The 17,309-nt window shown below is 37.7% G+C and overlaps 1 protein-coding gene across 1 annotated transcript in view; it reads left to right on the forward strand.

Moving 5' to 3' along the window:
* Positions 1-17,309, forward strand: part of LOC122319476 — a 65,951-nt gene that overhangs the window by 44,163 nt on the left and 4,479 nt on the right. The window contains exons 3-4 of the mRNA XM_043206803.1: positions 1,700-4,675; positions 4,981-6,512. Of these exons, the coding sequence (XP_043062738.1) occupies positions 1,700-4,675; positions 4,981-6,512 (4,508 nt within the window). The remainder of the gene's footprint in view (positions 1-1,699; positions 4,676-4,980; positions 6,513-17,309) is intronic.

The raw sequence follows: 17,309 nt of genomic DNA on the forward strand, positions 1-17,309 counted from the left end.
TAGTAGGTCTCACATTCTTTATACCAAAATTGTAAATAAAATTAGTCTTAACTATAAGGATGATAAGAGATATATTTCACCAGATAATTGTAACACTTTAGCCCACGGTCATTATAATATAGATAATATAATTAGCAGTAACTTTACTAATACTCAATAACAAAAAATTATTGTATACCCTTGTAAATTACAAAACAATACAGAAATGTAAATAAACAAAAACCAAATTGAATTTGAAATTATTTTATTGTGTTTGATTACTTAAGCATATCATTTAAAGATATCCATGAGTTGTGGCTGGAGTCGAAACCGCTCCACTTTACAAGCACCTGGTTCTTTTTTCTTTTAATTATTTTCTCTATTAGAAACGCATTTTTATCTTTTACTTTCTGAAGTTCCTCTTCATAAAATGAACCTTGAATAGGGTTACTCATATAATCTTCTATTTCATACGTTACAGGCCTTGTTGACTTAACTTTTAAAACTTTAAAAACTTCTGTAGTCCAATTAGGTTCATATCCCTTCATAAATACTCCCTTGTATTTACTTATTCTAACGAAATCCCCTACTGAAAATTTATGTTTTGGGAATATTTTTGGTATATTATATACTGATTTTAAAATGAACTCTTCATTTTTGACACCCACATCCACAGGCTTCATTTTAATAGTTCGATGATAAGAATCATTGTATTGATCTACAAGAAATTTGATTTTATGAATCCATTTGTTGGGTCAAAACCCAATTAGAATAATCTTGTATATTTGAATTCCGCGTTTTTTGAATGATGTTAACATAACAGCTGTTGCGCTAGGCTGCCAACTCGTACTAGCGAACGAGTGGCAGATAAGAATTGGAAAAAAGAGAGAATAGAACAAGGACAGATAAAAAATTGAAGTTGAAGATATAGCCACGAGGAGTTTAAGTGAGGAGAAATAATCAAGAATTGTCATTAAAATTTAACTATTAAACTAGCACCATCCGACTTATCATTTATACTCAAGAAAAAGCTCTTGTTTCTACATTTTGGCGACCGTGACAGGACTTGTGCTACGTTTTAGTTAATTGTGGTGATGATTGTGGTTACGTTCGCCCCCATTTTTACTTTGCTCTAAGTCTCGCACGCGCATTTACGACTTTTGCCCTGACAAACTCTCGTACATTCGCGCATCGCGTTCGCTGCCGGTCTACCCAGCGTCCGCATAGGATTTTCGCTAGTGCATTTGCCCACAACTACATGCGGCGCAGGTGCCGGCTATACTCAAGGGTCTCCCGCCGCATCATTGGACATCGTTGGACATCCTCCAAGTGTCATCGCCATAGTTGGAGTCGACATCTCGGTCCTCCATCTATACATATTGCCCCCAGGAGCACCCCCATACATAACCTCATTCTGTCGCAACACTCTAGGTTGCACTCTAGGCTTGGCGAGCGAAAATTTTCCACTACATCTCGTCGTCTCGCTCGCTCTCACAGACCTTGTCAAGCAAAGAATATCCAGATCGAAATTAAATAAAGTAAACAAACATCTGCAAAAATGTCTTCGCTGGAGCAACTTAAAGCTCAACGAACGAGTGCTCGAAAAAACCTTACACGTATGAGCAAATCAGTGGAACCTGGTTTGAATTTATCTCCGTTGGAATTATCTTGCCGTTTGTCGATTTTGGAATCGTATTTTAAACTTGCTTTATCTACCCAGGAAGCCATAGAGCAGATGGAGCCAGCTGAGGCGCAGCGCAATACTCGCTTCGAAATAGAGGAACTGTTTATCCACGCCAAGGTTTGCGTTCAGGAGCAACTTGGACCAGACGCTAACAGCACCGGCATTCATGAATCTACGGTTAATTTTGGGCACACATCTGCAGTTAAGCTCCCGCGCTTATCATTGCCGACATTTGACGGCAAATACTGCGAGTACCAAAACTTTATCTTGTCGTTTAACCAAGTTATTGGCCACCAGCCATCCATGTCTAAGATCGAGAAGTTCAACCAGTTGTTAAACTGTCTTCGAGGACCAGCCCTTGAAACGGTTCGAGCTTTCCAGGTGACCGCAGACAACTACACAAAGGCTCTGGACCGCTTAAAGCAGCGCTATGACAACCCGACTCTCGTATTTTTGGATAACATATCGTCACTCTTCGCATTGCCAACTGTCGCCAAGTCAAATGGTCAGCAGTTGCGCAGCCTAATCGATAATGCATCCGCATTATACAACTCGTTGCGTTCGTTGAGCACCGAGCCACAGATTTGCGAGGCCATGCTCATCTCCATAGTTATGGGCAAAGTGGACCAGAAGACTAAGAGGAAGTGGAATGAGTCGCTGGACTACACTACGTTGCCTTCGTGGGACAAATGCGTTGGAGTCGTTGAACGTCATTGTCAATATTTGGAATCGGATAAGAAGCCTCCTGCTGAAGCCCCTATGAGTCAACCAGGTGGCCATAGGTCGCGCTCGCAGAGGAATCAGGCAAGTCTGTCCTTCAATTGCACCACACAAACTTGTAACATCTGTTCACAGACAGACCACAAGACCTTTAGATGCCCAGAACTAATCAATCTCGCCTTAGATAATCGCCTTAATGCAGTAAAGCGCCACAAGCTATGCATTAATTGCCTTGGCAGGGGTCATCTTGTAGCCAACTGCCCGTCGACGCGGAGGTGCCACTCATGTGCACTACCGCATCACTCGCTGCTTCATCGGCCATCGCCAGGATCGGCCGCAGCTCCCTTGCTACTCCCTCAAGCGGAGCCTGTACAAGTTTCGGACGCAGTCGCGCATACTCACACGGAGTCTCGTTCCGACTGTGTCATTCTGGCCACGGCACTGATTCTGGTCAAGGATGCAGCTGGAAGCTACAAAATAGGAAGAGCGCTTCTGGATTCATGTTCTCAGGTGAATTTCATATCCGAGGAGTTTGCTCAAAGACTTCGACTGCCACGGAGCAAGCTCAACCTCGAGATTCGTAGCATTGGTGAGACACAAACGCGAATTAAACACCATGCAACCACCAATATCAAGTCGAGGCACAATGGATTCGAGTTGCTCCTTGATTTTTGCGTGACATCCCACATTGCCTATCATCCAGAATCGGAAATTGACATTTCTGCGTGGAACTTTCCGCAGCACTCATCTCTTGCTGACGAGAGCTTTAACAAGTCTCGTCGGATCGATCTGCTTTTGGGGACGGAAACCTTCTTCGATATATTGGCAGTCGGCCAAGTTAAATTAGGAAAGGATCTGCCCGTACTTCAAAAAACACTACTTGGATGGATAGTGTCTGGTCGATGTCGAGCTCATCCCAGAACACTCCATCAGTACTCATCTATCGCATTAACAGAAATTGACCAAAAAATGGAACGGCTATGGCGCATCGATCATGTGGAGCCTCCTGAGATCACACTTACGCCAGAGCAGCGAAACTGTGAGGAGTTCTACACCAAAACGGTACGACGTAATTCAGATGGTCGATTGGAAGTACGACTTCCATTTAAAGATGAACCTACCGTTCTCGGAGCCTCATTCGACATTGCCAAAAGGAGATTCCTCTCCCTCGAACGCAGCCTATGCAAAAGGCCTGAGATAGGGGCCAAATATGTTGAATTTATGCAGGAGTTTCAAAATCTGGGACACATGAGTCCCGTGAGCCATCCACAGTTAAACACTCCGCATTATTATATTCCGCACCACTGCGTGCTCAAGCCTAATAGCACATCAACAAAGCTCAGAGTGGTTTTCGACGCATCCTGCAAGACGACGTCCCAGAAATCGCTCAACGACATTCTGATGGTCGGGCCGACCATTCAGCCAGATCTTTATACACTACTCCTGCGTTTTCGGATACATCGCTATGCCATCACTGCTGATGTGGTCAAGATGTTCCGCCAAGTCAACATGTTTGCCGAGGATCGCAGATTCCAATACATTCTTTGGAGAGCGTCGCCATCGCAACCATTGAGCACCTTCGAATTGAATACTGTAACTTATGGCACAGCGGCTGCACCGTATCTAGCCATACGCAGTTTGTCATATCTAGCCGACAAATTCATGGACAAATTGGAGATTGGAGCTAAAGCCATCAAATCGTCTTTCTATGTGGATGACTTCCTAGGTGGAGCGGATACGGTAGAGGAGCTACATCAAATCAAAAGGGAAGTTACAGCGATTCTACAGGATGGCCAATTGGAACTCGCAAAATGGCATTCAAATCACTGCAAGTTTGTCGATGACGCTACAGTCAAACATTTGCAGTTGGACGACGAAATGCTAACCAGCACGCTTGGCCTAAAATGGGACCAAGTACGGGACACATTCATGTTCTCGTTCTCGCCAAGATTCGATTCGGACCACGTCACCAAGCGCTCGATTTTGTCCATAGCCCCTTCGCTGTTTGATCCGTTGGGATTAGTTACTCCCATTATCATAGTGGCAAAAATTATCCTCCAGGAGCTGTGGCTCCTAAAACTACATTGGGACGAGTCAGTACCCCAAGGCATTCATACAGCTTGGATGTCCCTGCTTGCATCGCTTTCGTCGTTGGAGTCTGTAGCAATACCACGATATTGCCTCCAATCAGCGATACATACCTTTCAAATACACGGCTTTTGTGACGCCTCCATTCGAGCGTATGGATGCTGCATCTACGCTCGCACAATCGGATCAGATGGGCTGACCAAGGTACAGCTAATCACATCGAAGTCCAGAGTTGCTCCCACCAAGAAGCTATCTCTGCCGAAATTAGAACTGTGTGGAGCACATTTGTTAGCACAGCTCTACAAAAAAATCATTAGAATCTTCGCTGACAGAAAGCCGACTTTGTTCTTATGGTGCGATTCTCAAATTGTTCTACATTGGAATCGCCAACACTCGGCCACCTTATCAACCTTTGTCGGCAATCGAATTGCCGAAATTCAAGAACTCACGTCAGATTGACACTGGAGACATGTTCCTACTCACTGCAACCCGGCTGATATCTTGTCCAGGGGCTGCACTATCACCGAGTTGGAACAATCGATATGTTCGAGGGACCTGAGTTCCTAGGCCAAGATCATCAACATCGGCCAAAGGACAGTCGAGACCACAGTGATATTGATATGGAAACTGTCCAACTGGAGAAGAGAAAATCAGCCTTTGCGGTACACACGACTAGTAATCAACTGCTTGAAGGAACCTACAAGATCAGTTCGCATTATCGCTGCCTACTAGTTATCGCTTGGATGTACAGATTTACTCAGCGCTGCCGTAAACTAACGCCATTCCAATCACCTTCGCCGACGCCAGCAGAACTGATGCGGGCGCTACATTGCATCGTCTGGAATATTCAAACTATTCACTTCGCTCAAGAGATGTCCTCGGTCCTGAAGGGCCATCCGATTCGCACTAACCTTAAAAATCTTAGTCTCTTCCTCCAGGTTACAGATGGCTTCCAAATTCTAAAGGTCGGAGGGCGCCTGGAGCTAGCAGACTACCCAAAAACCCAAAAGCATCCTGTGCTGCTCCCAGCTAAGGATCCATTTGTGTCACAGTTCGCTCGCCATCTTCATCTACAGAACTATCACGCCGGGCCACGGACGCTCGTCGCTTTAATTAGAAAACAGTTCTGGATAGTGAATGCAAGGGACTTGGCGCGACAAGTCGTTCGCTCATGTATACATTGTCGCCGCTATCGACCAACTCTCGAAAGGCAGCTAATGGGCCAACTGCCTAAAGAGCGGATCACACCATCTAGACCATTTTCAAGATGCGGAATAGACTTTTGCGGACCAATCAACGTCTATTTGCGCATCCGGGGTAAGCCGCCTACCAAGGCCTACCTAGCCGTCTTCGTTTGCTTTGCCACGAAGGCGATACATGTCGAAGTGGTATCGGATCTCACGACGGATAGCTTCATTGCATCACTAAAGCGTTTTATTGCCCGACGCGGACTTCCCTCGGACATATTCTGTGACAACGCTACAAATTTCGCAGGAGCTAACAACAAGCTCGAATCGTTGAAGCAGTTTCTGTTTAAAGACGAAACAACAAGAACAATCCACTATTTCTGTCGCTCAGAGTTTATTAACTTCCACTTTATTCCACCCAGGGCTCCACACTTCGGGGGCATATGGGAAGCTGCAGTAAAAAGTGTCAAGGGACTACTCAATCGCACTCTTCGAGACACAAGGTTAACCTTCGAGGAGTTAGCCACTGCAGCTGCTGACGTCGAGGCGATACTGAACTCTCGCCCGTTAACGCCGCTCTCATCAGACCCGAACGACCTGGCCGCTCTCACGCCTGGCCACTTCTTAGTGGGTGACGCACTCCGAGCACTACCGGAACTTCCACCAATCGACGACAACCTGGACAAGTTGGATCGATGGAAAAGGGTCAGCGCACTCAAACATCACATCTGGAGTCGCTGGAGCCACGAGTACATCAACGAGCTCCAAGTTCGCACAACCTGGACGAAGACTTCACCAAATTTGGCTGTCAACGACATGGTAATCGTTCACGAGGATAATCTTCCTCCACAACGGTGGCTTCTTGGGCGCATAGTCAGCACGATTGCAGGAGCGGACAACATCGTGCGTGTAGCCGACGTACGCACTGCCAAGGGAATCATCCGCCGCCCTATACGGAAACTCGCCTTATTACCTGTCTCTTGAAAGTCAATCGCATACTTTCAAGGGGGCCGGTATGTTGGGTCAAAACCCAATTAGAATAATCTTGTATATTTGAATTCCGCGTTTTTTGAATGATGTTAACATAACAGCTGTTGCGCTAGGCTGCCAACTCGTACTAGCGAACGAGTGGCAGATAAGAATTGGAAAAAAGAGAGAATAGAACAAGGACAGATAAAAAATTGAAGTTGAAGATATAGCCACGAGGAGTTTAAGTGAGGAGAAATAATCAAGAATTGTCATTAAAATTTAACTATTAAACTAGCACCATCCGACTTATCATTTATACTCAAGAAAAAGCTCTTGTTTCTACACCATTTATAGTCACCTTTCATACTGAACATTTTCCACATACGATTTTTTAAAGTTCGATTGAAGCGTTCACATTTAGAAGCCTTTAGGTGTGTATAAGTATGGTAATGATTTATATGAAATTCTGTCATTAATTCCCTAAAAGCGGAATTAAAAAACTCTTTTCCTTGATCTGACTGAATGTTCTTAGGTCTACATTTACTAGTTCTAAAAACAGTTTCCATTGCCTGTACTACATCTGGGGCAGACTTTGTCTTAACCGCTTCGGCAAACGCATACTTTGAAAACGTGTCAATAACGGTTAGTAAATATTTATATCCCTTATTTTCTTTACTAAATGGAATCATTTCAACCAAATCAATTTGCCATGTATAATTTATTCCTTTTTGAACGAATTTTCGATGTTTAAAATTTTTCCGAGCAGGCTTATGAATTTCATTAACAACTTGTTGTTTGCTCATGATCAGGATTTGATTTCTTTGAGTTAATTTTTATTAGACGTTGCTTGATTAGATAATAGTGATTGCTTATATACTAGTACATCCCGTTTTATTTCAACACGCATCTTTTTAGAAATTTCAAAACATAATCGAGTTAAATCTATTTGTACATCTTTATCAGAGGAACCCTCCAAATCAGACAGTTGAATATCTAACTTTTGTAAGGATGCACACTTAGGAATTATATGTTTGTGATAAAGATAAATAACTTGTTGTCGTTATATGGAATTCCAGCACAAAAATGTGGTAAAAAAGATACCCAATCTTAATAAAGATCTCCAGGACTCACAATCGAACTCAATTTTGTTACCATATTGATTAATTACTAAAACGTACTGCTTATCTGATTTCCTAAATCTAAAATTACTCTTTATTGAGGACATGCAAGGATGATCAATAATAGTATCTGGCATCAGGAAGTCATACTGGTCAAGTTTCAGCTGTATATATTCCTTATATGTGAGCAGTTGCATCCATTCGTCTTTATCAAATCCAACGTAATTGTTTTTACTTTGTGGCATCCAAATCATGGCCGAAAAATTACGAGAAGTTGACAGACCACATTTCAACTTTAAGGTATGACCAACATAATATTCGAAACCAAAAATGACTTCATGATCCTGGGTCTTTCGAGAAGATTTCATTCTTTTAGTTATGCACGTATCCATTGGCTTAGAGTGCTTTATTCAAACTAAAAGTATATTCTGATCTTGGCGGTATATAAAGGAGGAAGCCCTTCCAAACTCACCCTCAGTTGATTAAAAAGTCTCAACCAATCATCATGAACACTTTAGATCGAAATTCAAGCAGTATAGTAGACTTTCAATATTTACTTGGAAACAACAAACAAGTTTTTGTAAAAGAGTTAGCGTTTATGCCGGCCGGAACTGTCATACCTAATTACTTTCATTTTAAACCACCATTTAACATTAAAGAATTGGATAATGAAACTCTTAAGCAACAACATCTTAATCATCAGAAAATAAACGGATTGGACTGGTCAGCTGGAGATATTCCGTATACATGTCTTGAAGAAATACTTTCACCGCTAAACAAATACCGTACAGTTATCGTTCGTGGTGAAATTAAGAAAATCTTTTTAAGCAAGTACTTAACAGCCAACATAATTGATATAGATATTGGAAAAAGTTTAACTCAGCTACCCAATTATTTTACCAATTGTAGAATACATAAGAAAAAACTTCCACTTCGCTGTTCATTAAATAATTTGTTTAAGTTATTTGTATTCTTAGAAAACTCGAATTATGAAATATACAGTAATCGTGACACATATGTCTAAACTTAAATAAAAAATAATTTGTAAACCATTTAGATCGTCTACTATGGATTCCGTTAAAAAGTTGTTTGGTAATAATCCTGAGAAAAAAGGATACTCTCGACTTATATATTGTAATTATTGCGGATCTGATACGCATTTCGAGAAGAACTGCGCCAAGAAACGCGACCAGGAAAATCATAAAAAAGCATAGTATATATACAATAAATAACGGAAAAATATACATTTTATAGTTTATCTTGTATAAAATAAATCAGTGAATATACATTTAAAATGTTTCGACAATTTATACATCCTTACACAATGTTAATTTGCGGACCTTCAGGATCGGGAAAAACAACATTTCTAGAAAATCTGATAAACAAGAAGAATGATCTTTTTAATGTTTCAATTGATCGAATTATTTGGTGTTATGGGGAGGAGACTTCTAAGCCAAATTTTAATAACATTGAATACTTTAAAGGAGTTCCTGAAACTATCGAAAATGAAACTAATGAGCCTATTCTCTTGATATTGGACGATTTGATGATGGGAGCCTTTAACAAAAATGTTTGTGAACTCTTTACTAAAGGTTCCCACCACCGAAATTTATCTGTTATTGTTGTTACTCAAAATATATTTCACAAATCATCGCATACCAGAGATATCTCACTTAACACTAAATATATAATTGCATTTAAAAATCCCCGTGACAAACTGCAATTTCAATGCCTGGCAAGACAAATTTATCCGGAAAACCCCATTGAGTTATTTAGAATATATAAAGAAGTAACAGAACAACCACACGGGTATTTACTTATTGAACTTACCCAGGGAATAAACGATCTCTTGAGATTTAGATCAGACATTTTTAATTCGGAATATACAGTGTGCTATTCTGACGAATATGGTTTACAAAAAGAGCCTAAATCGCTTGAAAGCGAACAAACATATATTGTATGTTCTCAAAAGGGCCAACAACAAACTACGGAAGGCAATTATAAGCAATGGTGATAATGAGCTGGTAAAAACAATAGTAGAAATAGTTTTAAATACATTACGAGGAAATCATAAAGTCAATAAACCGCATCTAAGTGCTTTAAAAAAGTATAAAAATGCATTGCAATATATTTCATGTCCAAAGCGTACATTAAACTCTAAGAGAAAAGTCCTAATTCAAAAAGGTGGTTTTTTACCAATTCTAATTAGTTCTTTGTTTTCAGGAATTTTTGAAAAAATTTTAAAAAATGATCAAAAATAAGCATAATTTAAATAAAGTAATTTTAATGAACCCGAATACCTTACAAAAATTACTTAATAATGATCGAGGGAATGAATTAATAATTACAAAATTTTTACCAATTCTAAATAATAACAAAATAAGTGATTTTGATAAATGGATTAGGATTCGTCAAGAACTAAGTTTCTATCAAAATAAAAAACGTAGTAAATCATGGAATACTTCAAATGAACAAAAATCATACTTAAATTCAACGAGAACAGCTGAATCTCAAACAATAGAATCGATTGATATCCTAACACTTCAAAATTAAATTCAAAGTTTTCACCGAACATGTCGGAGCTTTCGGATTTACCTCAAAAAACTGATGAAGAAGATTTTAAATCAAAAGAAACTGCTAAGTTATTACCTCCAGAAAGTGATGATAAAATTCCAAATAAAATTATCAATAAACGAAAGATAAGCAACACTTCGTTTTCAGGTGATAAAGATGATATAAAAAAACAAGCAGTAGTAAGAGTAAAGCTTACTGAAAAACAACGCAGGTTAAGAAAAAAGTTAAATAAAATTAAAGCAACGGAAACATTACCATATCAAAATTTAAATTATATAACAGGTCGTGAAAAATTGCGAAGATCAACTGGAAAAAATTTAGTGCAAATAGGGAAAAACAAACTTAATTGGATATCTTACCAATAGCTGAAATTTAAATATAAAAATGAATTATGTAAATGATTTCTTTATTACATTGCTCAGTAATAACTCATTGAATGTATTTCCTGATAATGTAAAGTGTGCATTTACAAACATTGTAAATATCTCCGAAGACATGAATGATGACTGGGAAGTAGGCATTACACATATGTATCTGAATAATTATATTAGCAAAACAACTGCAAAAGAAACAAATTTATCTGAAGAAGCAGAGTTTGTGAGTTTAGTAAATGCTGAAACATTTAGATATAAAAACGTCGCTGTCGAATCGAAAATATCTGAATGTGGATTGATTTTTATTTACACTGACATAATTAAACCCATGTCTGTTGGTAGTATGAGACCCCGATGTCTTCGTGTAATGCATTATAACGGAAAAGAAAAAAATATTCATTTTAAAAATATTGAATATTATCCTTTGGATATATGGTCTCCAAATGAAATCTCAATATTAATTACTGATTCAAGTGGATATAAAGTACCTTTCGAGACTTCAGCAGTGCCGATTTTTGTTACTCTTCACTTTAGAAAAAGGAGAAGGTCAAATCTATAAATAATACATACCCAAATAATGCTTACTTAGAACACTAATAGTCATCGTGGTGAAATCTTATCAGGATTATTATGTAAATCAGTGTGGAGCAGGTTTGTCCAATATAGAAACCCTATATGTAACCCCGCGAATTATTCAACAAGGTCGAGGAATCGGAAACTTTTTTAGTGGACTTTTTAATTACATAAAACCACTTTTCATTTCGGGTTTAAATGCTATAAAAAATCAAGCTGCAGAGACTGGAAGAGCTGTAATTAATGAATTTGGTAGAAAGCCATTAAGAAATATTATTCAAGAACAGAGTAAAATTGCTTTACGCAACCTATCAAATAAAGCAATAAATAAAATGACACGGTTTCAAAATGGCAGTGGAAAAAGAAATAAAAAGCGAGGTGGTAGAAAAAACCGAAATCATTAAACATCTAAACGACAACGTAAACATACCCAACCGTCTCATAAAAAAAAAATATCATCAAGGAAATTAAATATTACGGATATTTTTTCTAACACAAAATGAGTAACCATATAGAATGTATGAAAGGCGAATTGGATTTGTTTGCACCACACCCTACGCAAAGTTCAATTCTACGAACCGAAGAGGTTTCTTATAATCCAATTTCATCCTTGGATGGTGCCTCTTCAATCGAATTTGTTTGTTTAGGGAATGGTGAAACATATCGAGATCTATCAAGTGTTTATATACGACTTGTGGTGCAATTGAAAAAAAATGATAACAGCGTCATTGAAGGAAATGCTGTCGGTGTAGTAAACAATATCTTACATTCAATATTTAGAAGTTCATCAGTATATTTAAATAACATATTAGTTTCGCAGAGTGATAATAATTATCATTATAGAGCATATCTGCAAACAGTTTTAAACTATGGGAGTGACGCCTCGGAAAGCCACTTGGCCTCGCAAGGTTATTTTCCAAATTTCGGACGATTAACATCAGGAAAATACGTTTATCCGAGCTCTAATGAAACTCTGAAAAATATATTTCAAAATAGTAATAAGGTAGAACTATTTGGAAAAATTCATGGTGATATATTTAATCAAACAAAACTTCTTGTCAATAATGTTGACTTAAGAATTAATTTTAATATTGAAAAAACTGCATTTTATTTAATGGAAAAGGATAGCGAATCAAATTTAAAGATATTAGAAGCACAACTTTTCATGAATCATGTAACTGTGAACCCAAGCATTTTATTGGCTCATCATCATGTTTTGCAAACAAAAAATGCTTTTTACCCATTCAGTAAAGTAGAAGTAAAATCGTTTACAATTTACCCAGGAAACAATACGCTATCAATAGACAATGCTGTAATTGGACAATTACCAAATTTTCTAGCTTTTTGTATGATTAAAAACCGTTCATACTCAGGCAACAGAGGACTAGATCCATTTAATTTTGAACATTTTAAAATGCAACGCTTTAATCTAATGGTGAATGGAGTTCAAGTTCCTTCGCAAGCTCTGGAATTTGACTACTCGAACTCTGAAAACGTTCAAAGCTCAAGAGGCTATAATATGCTATTCAGATCAAGAGGAATAAAACATTATGATCGTGGTCTTCAAATTACCAAGGAAATGTTTGATACGAACAGTTTTATATTATCCTTTGATCTAACTGCTGATCAGGCAAATACCACCATATGTTCAAATTTGATGTCGCAAGGCACAATAAGAATCGAAGGAAGATTTTCAGAACCTCTTAGTGAAGCCGTTACTTGTCTGGTATATTGTGAATACGATTCCATGATTGATATTGATAAGCATAGAAATATTCGAAAATGAATACTTTACAAATTCACAATTTGCTTACAAAACATATATACACAAAATCAATTTTTAAAGGAGTTTTCCCTTCAGACCAGCTTCCAAAAACTATTTCAAAGTATCCGGCTTTAATTATTGCAAACACCGACACATCAGATCAACCAGGAACTCATTGGATTGCATTCTATTTCGAAAGTCGCAAATCAGCAGAATTTTTTGATTCCTATGGACAATTTCCCCAAAACAAGGAATTCGTGACATTTTTAAAATCTAACGCAAATAAATATTGCTATAACAAGCAACAACTACAAGGATATTTTTCTAATACGTGTGGTCATTATTGCATAATGTATGGTATTTTTAAATGTAAAAAGAAAACGCTAAAATATTTATTATCAAATTTTAAGAGAAATGACTTTTCATATAACGATAAATTAATACTTTAAATGTTGAAGTCTAATTTTAAAAATAAAATGCAAGATATTTAAGAAAATCAATGTAGTTTATTTATTTGTCGTTTGTTTAGCTTATAATATTTTAACATAATATTGAAGGCCTCGTCTCTTAAAATTGGAAGCCTATGACACTGGCACGTATCGGGTCCTTCCGAAGCGTCATCATCACTCCAGGGACAAAGCTTGTAGTGGAATCCATATTTAGAATGGATCAGTTCTTTATCCTCTAAGTCCTCCAGAGTGCTCTTCAAATATAAAAGCTGCGTTACGTGCTCCTCAAATATCATGTCTTCGAACTGCATCAAGAAGAGCTCAATTTGTTTGGAGTCCATTATCGTTATGGTTCTTTTAAGGTTTTTAAATACTGATGTTGGATTTAGAAAACTCAAACCTTTATATTGGAAAATTTCATGTACTTATTTATTTACTGATAAAAATTCAATTCGTGCAGAACTATATCTATTCATCCTTCCCCTTATATACCATATGGGTAATACCATTCTCATTTAATTTCCTAAAAGGTGTCTTAGTACAGAATTTGTTTACATAACTCTTAGGTAGAAAAATCCAAACATCTTTTTCGTCCTTGTCTGCTAAATAAAGAGATACCTTAGTTCCATAAGGTGTCTTTTTCAGCTTACAACCAGTGATCTTATACTCAAATCCAATACATAGATCTTCAGTTTTTGTATAACCAATCACAGGCTTCGATTCATTCAGAGTCTCTAGAAAATCCTAGAAATTCAATAAAATTTAAACAGGATTTATTTATTAATGTCCTATATGCATACCATTTCTGACCAACGTGAGATTTGATTCGTTATGCTCTTGTAACTATTCGTATTATACTAATGCATTTACTTACAATTACGAGACTTTTATACTGTTCAACACTACATATATATATATATATATATTACAAGAACAAAATACTACGTGAAAGAGATACCAATATATCTGTTATGCTCTTTATATACATAAACTCAGTTAAGCCTATGTAGAATATTTTTATATACTTGAGTATATCTATCTCATTTTGTATAAATATATAACTTCATATGAAATAAAAGGTTACTACAAACCTAATATAAGACAGCACTTTTCTCGAAAACTCAGATTCAATTTTTATTCTCAGAATGACAAAGTTGTATTGTGAGTTGTGTTCGGAAACAAAATCGTTTGCTTCACGCAGCGGTTAAAAAAAACATACCTTAAAAGTGCATAACTTCAGCTATCAAAAATCAAAATCTTCTTATTATTGTTGCTTTTTCTGTCCCAATGAACGAAAATTCTGGTTGCGATATAATTACAATGTTCATCTCTTGCTGATGCACGATGCAGAATTAAAGAGTATGCGTAAATCAATGGAAAGTTATCAAATAAGGATAAGACAAGTTTAAGAATTTAATTTTGTAAAACAGTTTTATTTAATAAATTTCTGTATAATATAGACAAATTAAAAACCTAGATCAAATAAAACGTCTAGTAATGAATGGTCATCTTCATCCTTCATTATTCGTAAATAAATGTTGGGTTGACTTGGCTCGATGAACTGATCAAAAATATGATCATCATCAGGAAACTCATAGATTATAGGATCTGTGTGCAGTATATCCATATCGAAATGCTGTGCACATTGCATTTCTTGATCGTCTCCATTGCCTCGTATAAGGTCATTTAAAACGTCCTGCGTTGCCGCTCCAAAAGGAAAATCGGTCTACTCAAGAGACGCAAATTCACTTCCAATTTGTGTAGTGGGGGTAGATGACATAGAAGGGGCAAATACTCCTCTTAAAAAGCGATCTATCGAATCCTCTGTGTCGATAGCCTCCACATAACCTTCCTTCGAGCCTTCAATTATTTCGACATCAGAGTCTTGAGTTAATGGAACATTTATTCCATTTACTGAGTCAACAAACTCTACAGTAAGATCCATTGGTATTTCAGTGCTGAGGTATTATAAGAACTGATCCTGAGCAATTTAAGGGGATCCATTTTTATACACGAGTATTAGAGAGTTTGACATCTACAGGGGGTGTCTACTCTTAGAATCCACCTGATTGGTTCTCGATTTAAGGAGCCTTCACAGACTGCAGACTGCACAGACTGCAATGGGGAAGTCAGAAAAGGAGGGCGAGCTATGGGTTTGGATGCAGGTAAATAGCCGCTTGACTTTCTCGATAATAGGTTCAAAGAGTCATAAATATTTGATTTTATGGGGTCTCCTAGCATAATGAAAATGGAGACAGATCACAGATAATTTGAAATACATATCTCTGTAGGGAATTATTTCGGATAACCGCAGTCAGGGATCATGAAATTATTGGTGACTACTAGTCATTGTTACTTTATAAGTAACATTTTGCAAGGCATACATTTAAAACGTGGGTAGCCTTAAGCTGAAAGTCGCTATGACTTCAGATTGTTTAGATTTTCTTCTCAACGGCTCCATAGCGTTTAGCTGAAAGTAGCTGGAATATACGGGAACGACGGTTTTTTAACGGTTTTATGATTATATGATTTTGTATATATACGTATACACGACCCTATAACCAGTTTGTTTGATATTTCTAAATATTTCTCAACTAATAATCCAACCACCAGTTACCTTCCCAGAAAATTGAGGACACAGTAAGGTGCATAGCCTTGAACAGAAATCTCACCCCCACCCTTGCGATCATCCTTATGACTGCTTGTGCGCGCAGGTACACCCCCTTCCAAGATTGCTTGTGCGCACCCCCCTTCCAAGATTGCTTGTGCGCGAAGAAGTGCAATTGTAATTTTGAGAGTTTTTATGGAAAGTCGTATTTTTAATTTCAGAATCGTGAAAAGCATACCATTGGAAAGGGCTTGAAAAATCCTTTCCAATGACACCCAATTTTTTTTTTTTTTTTTAGAGAGAGATCCCCATAGCATATACCGAATCGGCGGTTTTGGCCTGTTTTCGGGTAGTAGTGGGAATATACGGGAGCGAGCGTCTTCACAGCAGTCTCCCCGTTTGGCGCTGAGGAACACAAATGTAAAGTTATCTCTCAAACCTACTTAAAATTATAAGCAACTCTTCTATACATAAATATCTACTCGACGAAGTAAAATCAATACGTAAAATTACACTCAACCCCAAAAGGGATCTCCTCTAGCTCATTTTTCCTATTACACCGTTTACACACAAACCTTCTAACAGGATTTTCCTGAAACCTAATAAGTGTTCTAACAAGAATGTTCCAATAAGAATTGCATTTATCCAACTAAATGCGTCTTGACTAATCACAGGTTAAGGGGGTGCGCACAAGCAATCTTGGAAGGGGGTGTACCTGCGCGCACAAGCAGTCATAAGGATGATCGCAAGGGTGGGGGTGAGATTTCTGTTCAAGGCTATGCACCTTACTGTGTCCTCAATTTTCTGGGAAGGTAACTGGTGGTTGGATTATTAGTTGAGAAATATTTAGAAATATCAAACAAACTGGTTATAGGGTCGTGTATACGTATATATAAAAAATCATATAATCATAAAACCGTTAAAAAACCGTCGTTCCCGTATATTCCAGCTACTCATATGGAATTTTACCATTACCACTTTAAATTAATGTTCCATTAAATATATATCTCAAATATTATTCACTTAGATATGCTTATAGACATATATCAGTATAGCAATATTGGCGCCACCAATTTAGGGAGTTTTTACTCACGCATTTTTATATCTGTCAGATTTACTTCCTACTGTTGGCTTACCATAAACGCAGAACAATTGCAGGAAATAGCTCGCCTCGACGAACACGTCGAATGGCATTTTGAAAACATCATAAACCCAGACGAT

The sequence above is a fragment of the Drosophila yakuba genome, chromosome 2L (genome assembly GCF_016746365.2).
Source record: "Drosophila yakuba strain Tai18E2 chromosome 2L, Prin_Dyak_Tai18E2_2.1, whole genome shotgun sequence".
NCBI classification, from domain to species: Eukaryota; Metazoa; Arthropoda; class Insecta; order Diptera; family Drosophilidae; genus Drosophila; species Drosophila yakuba.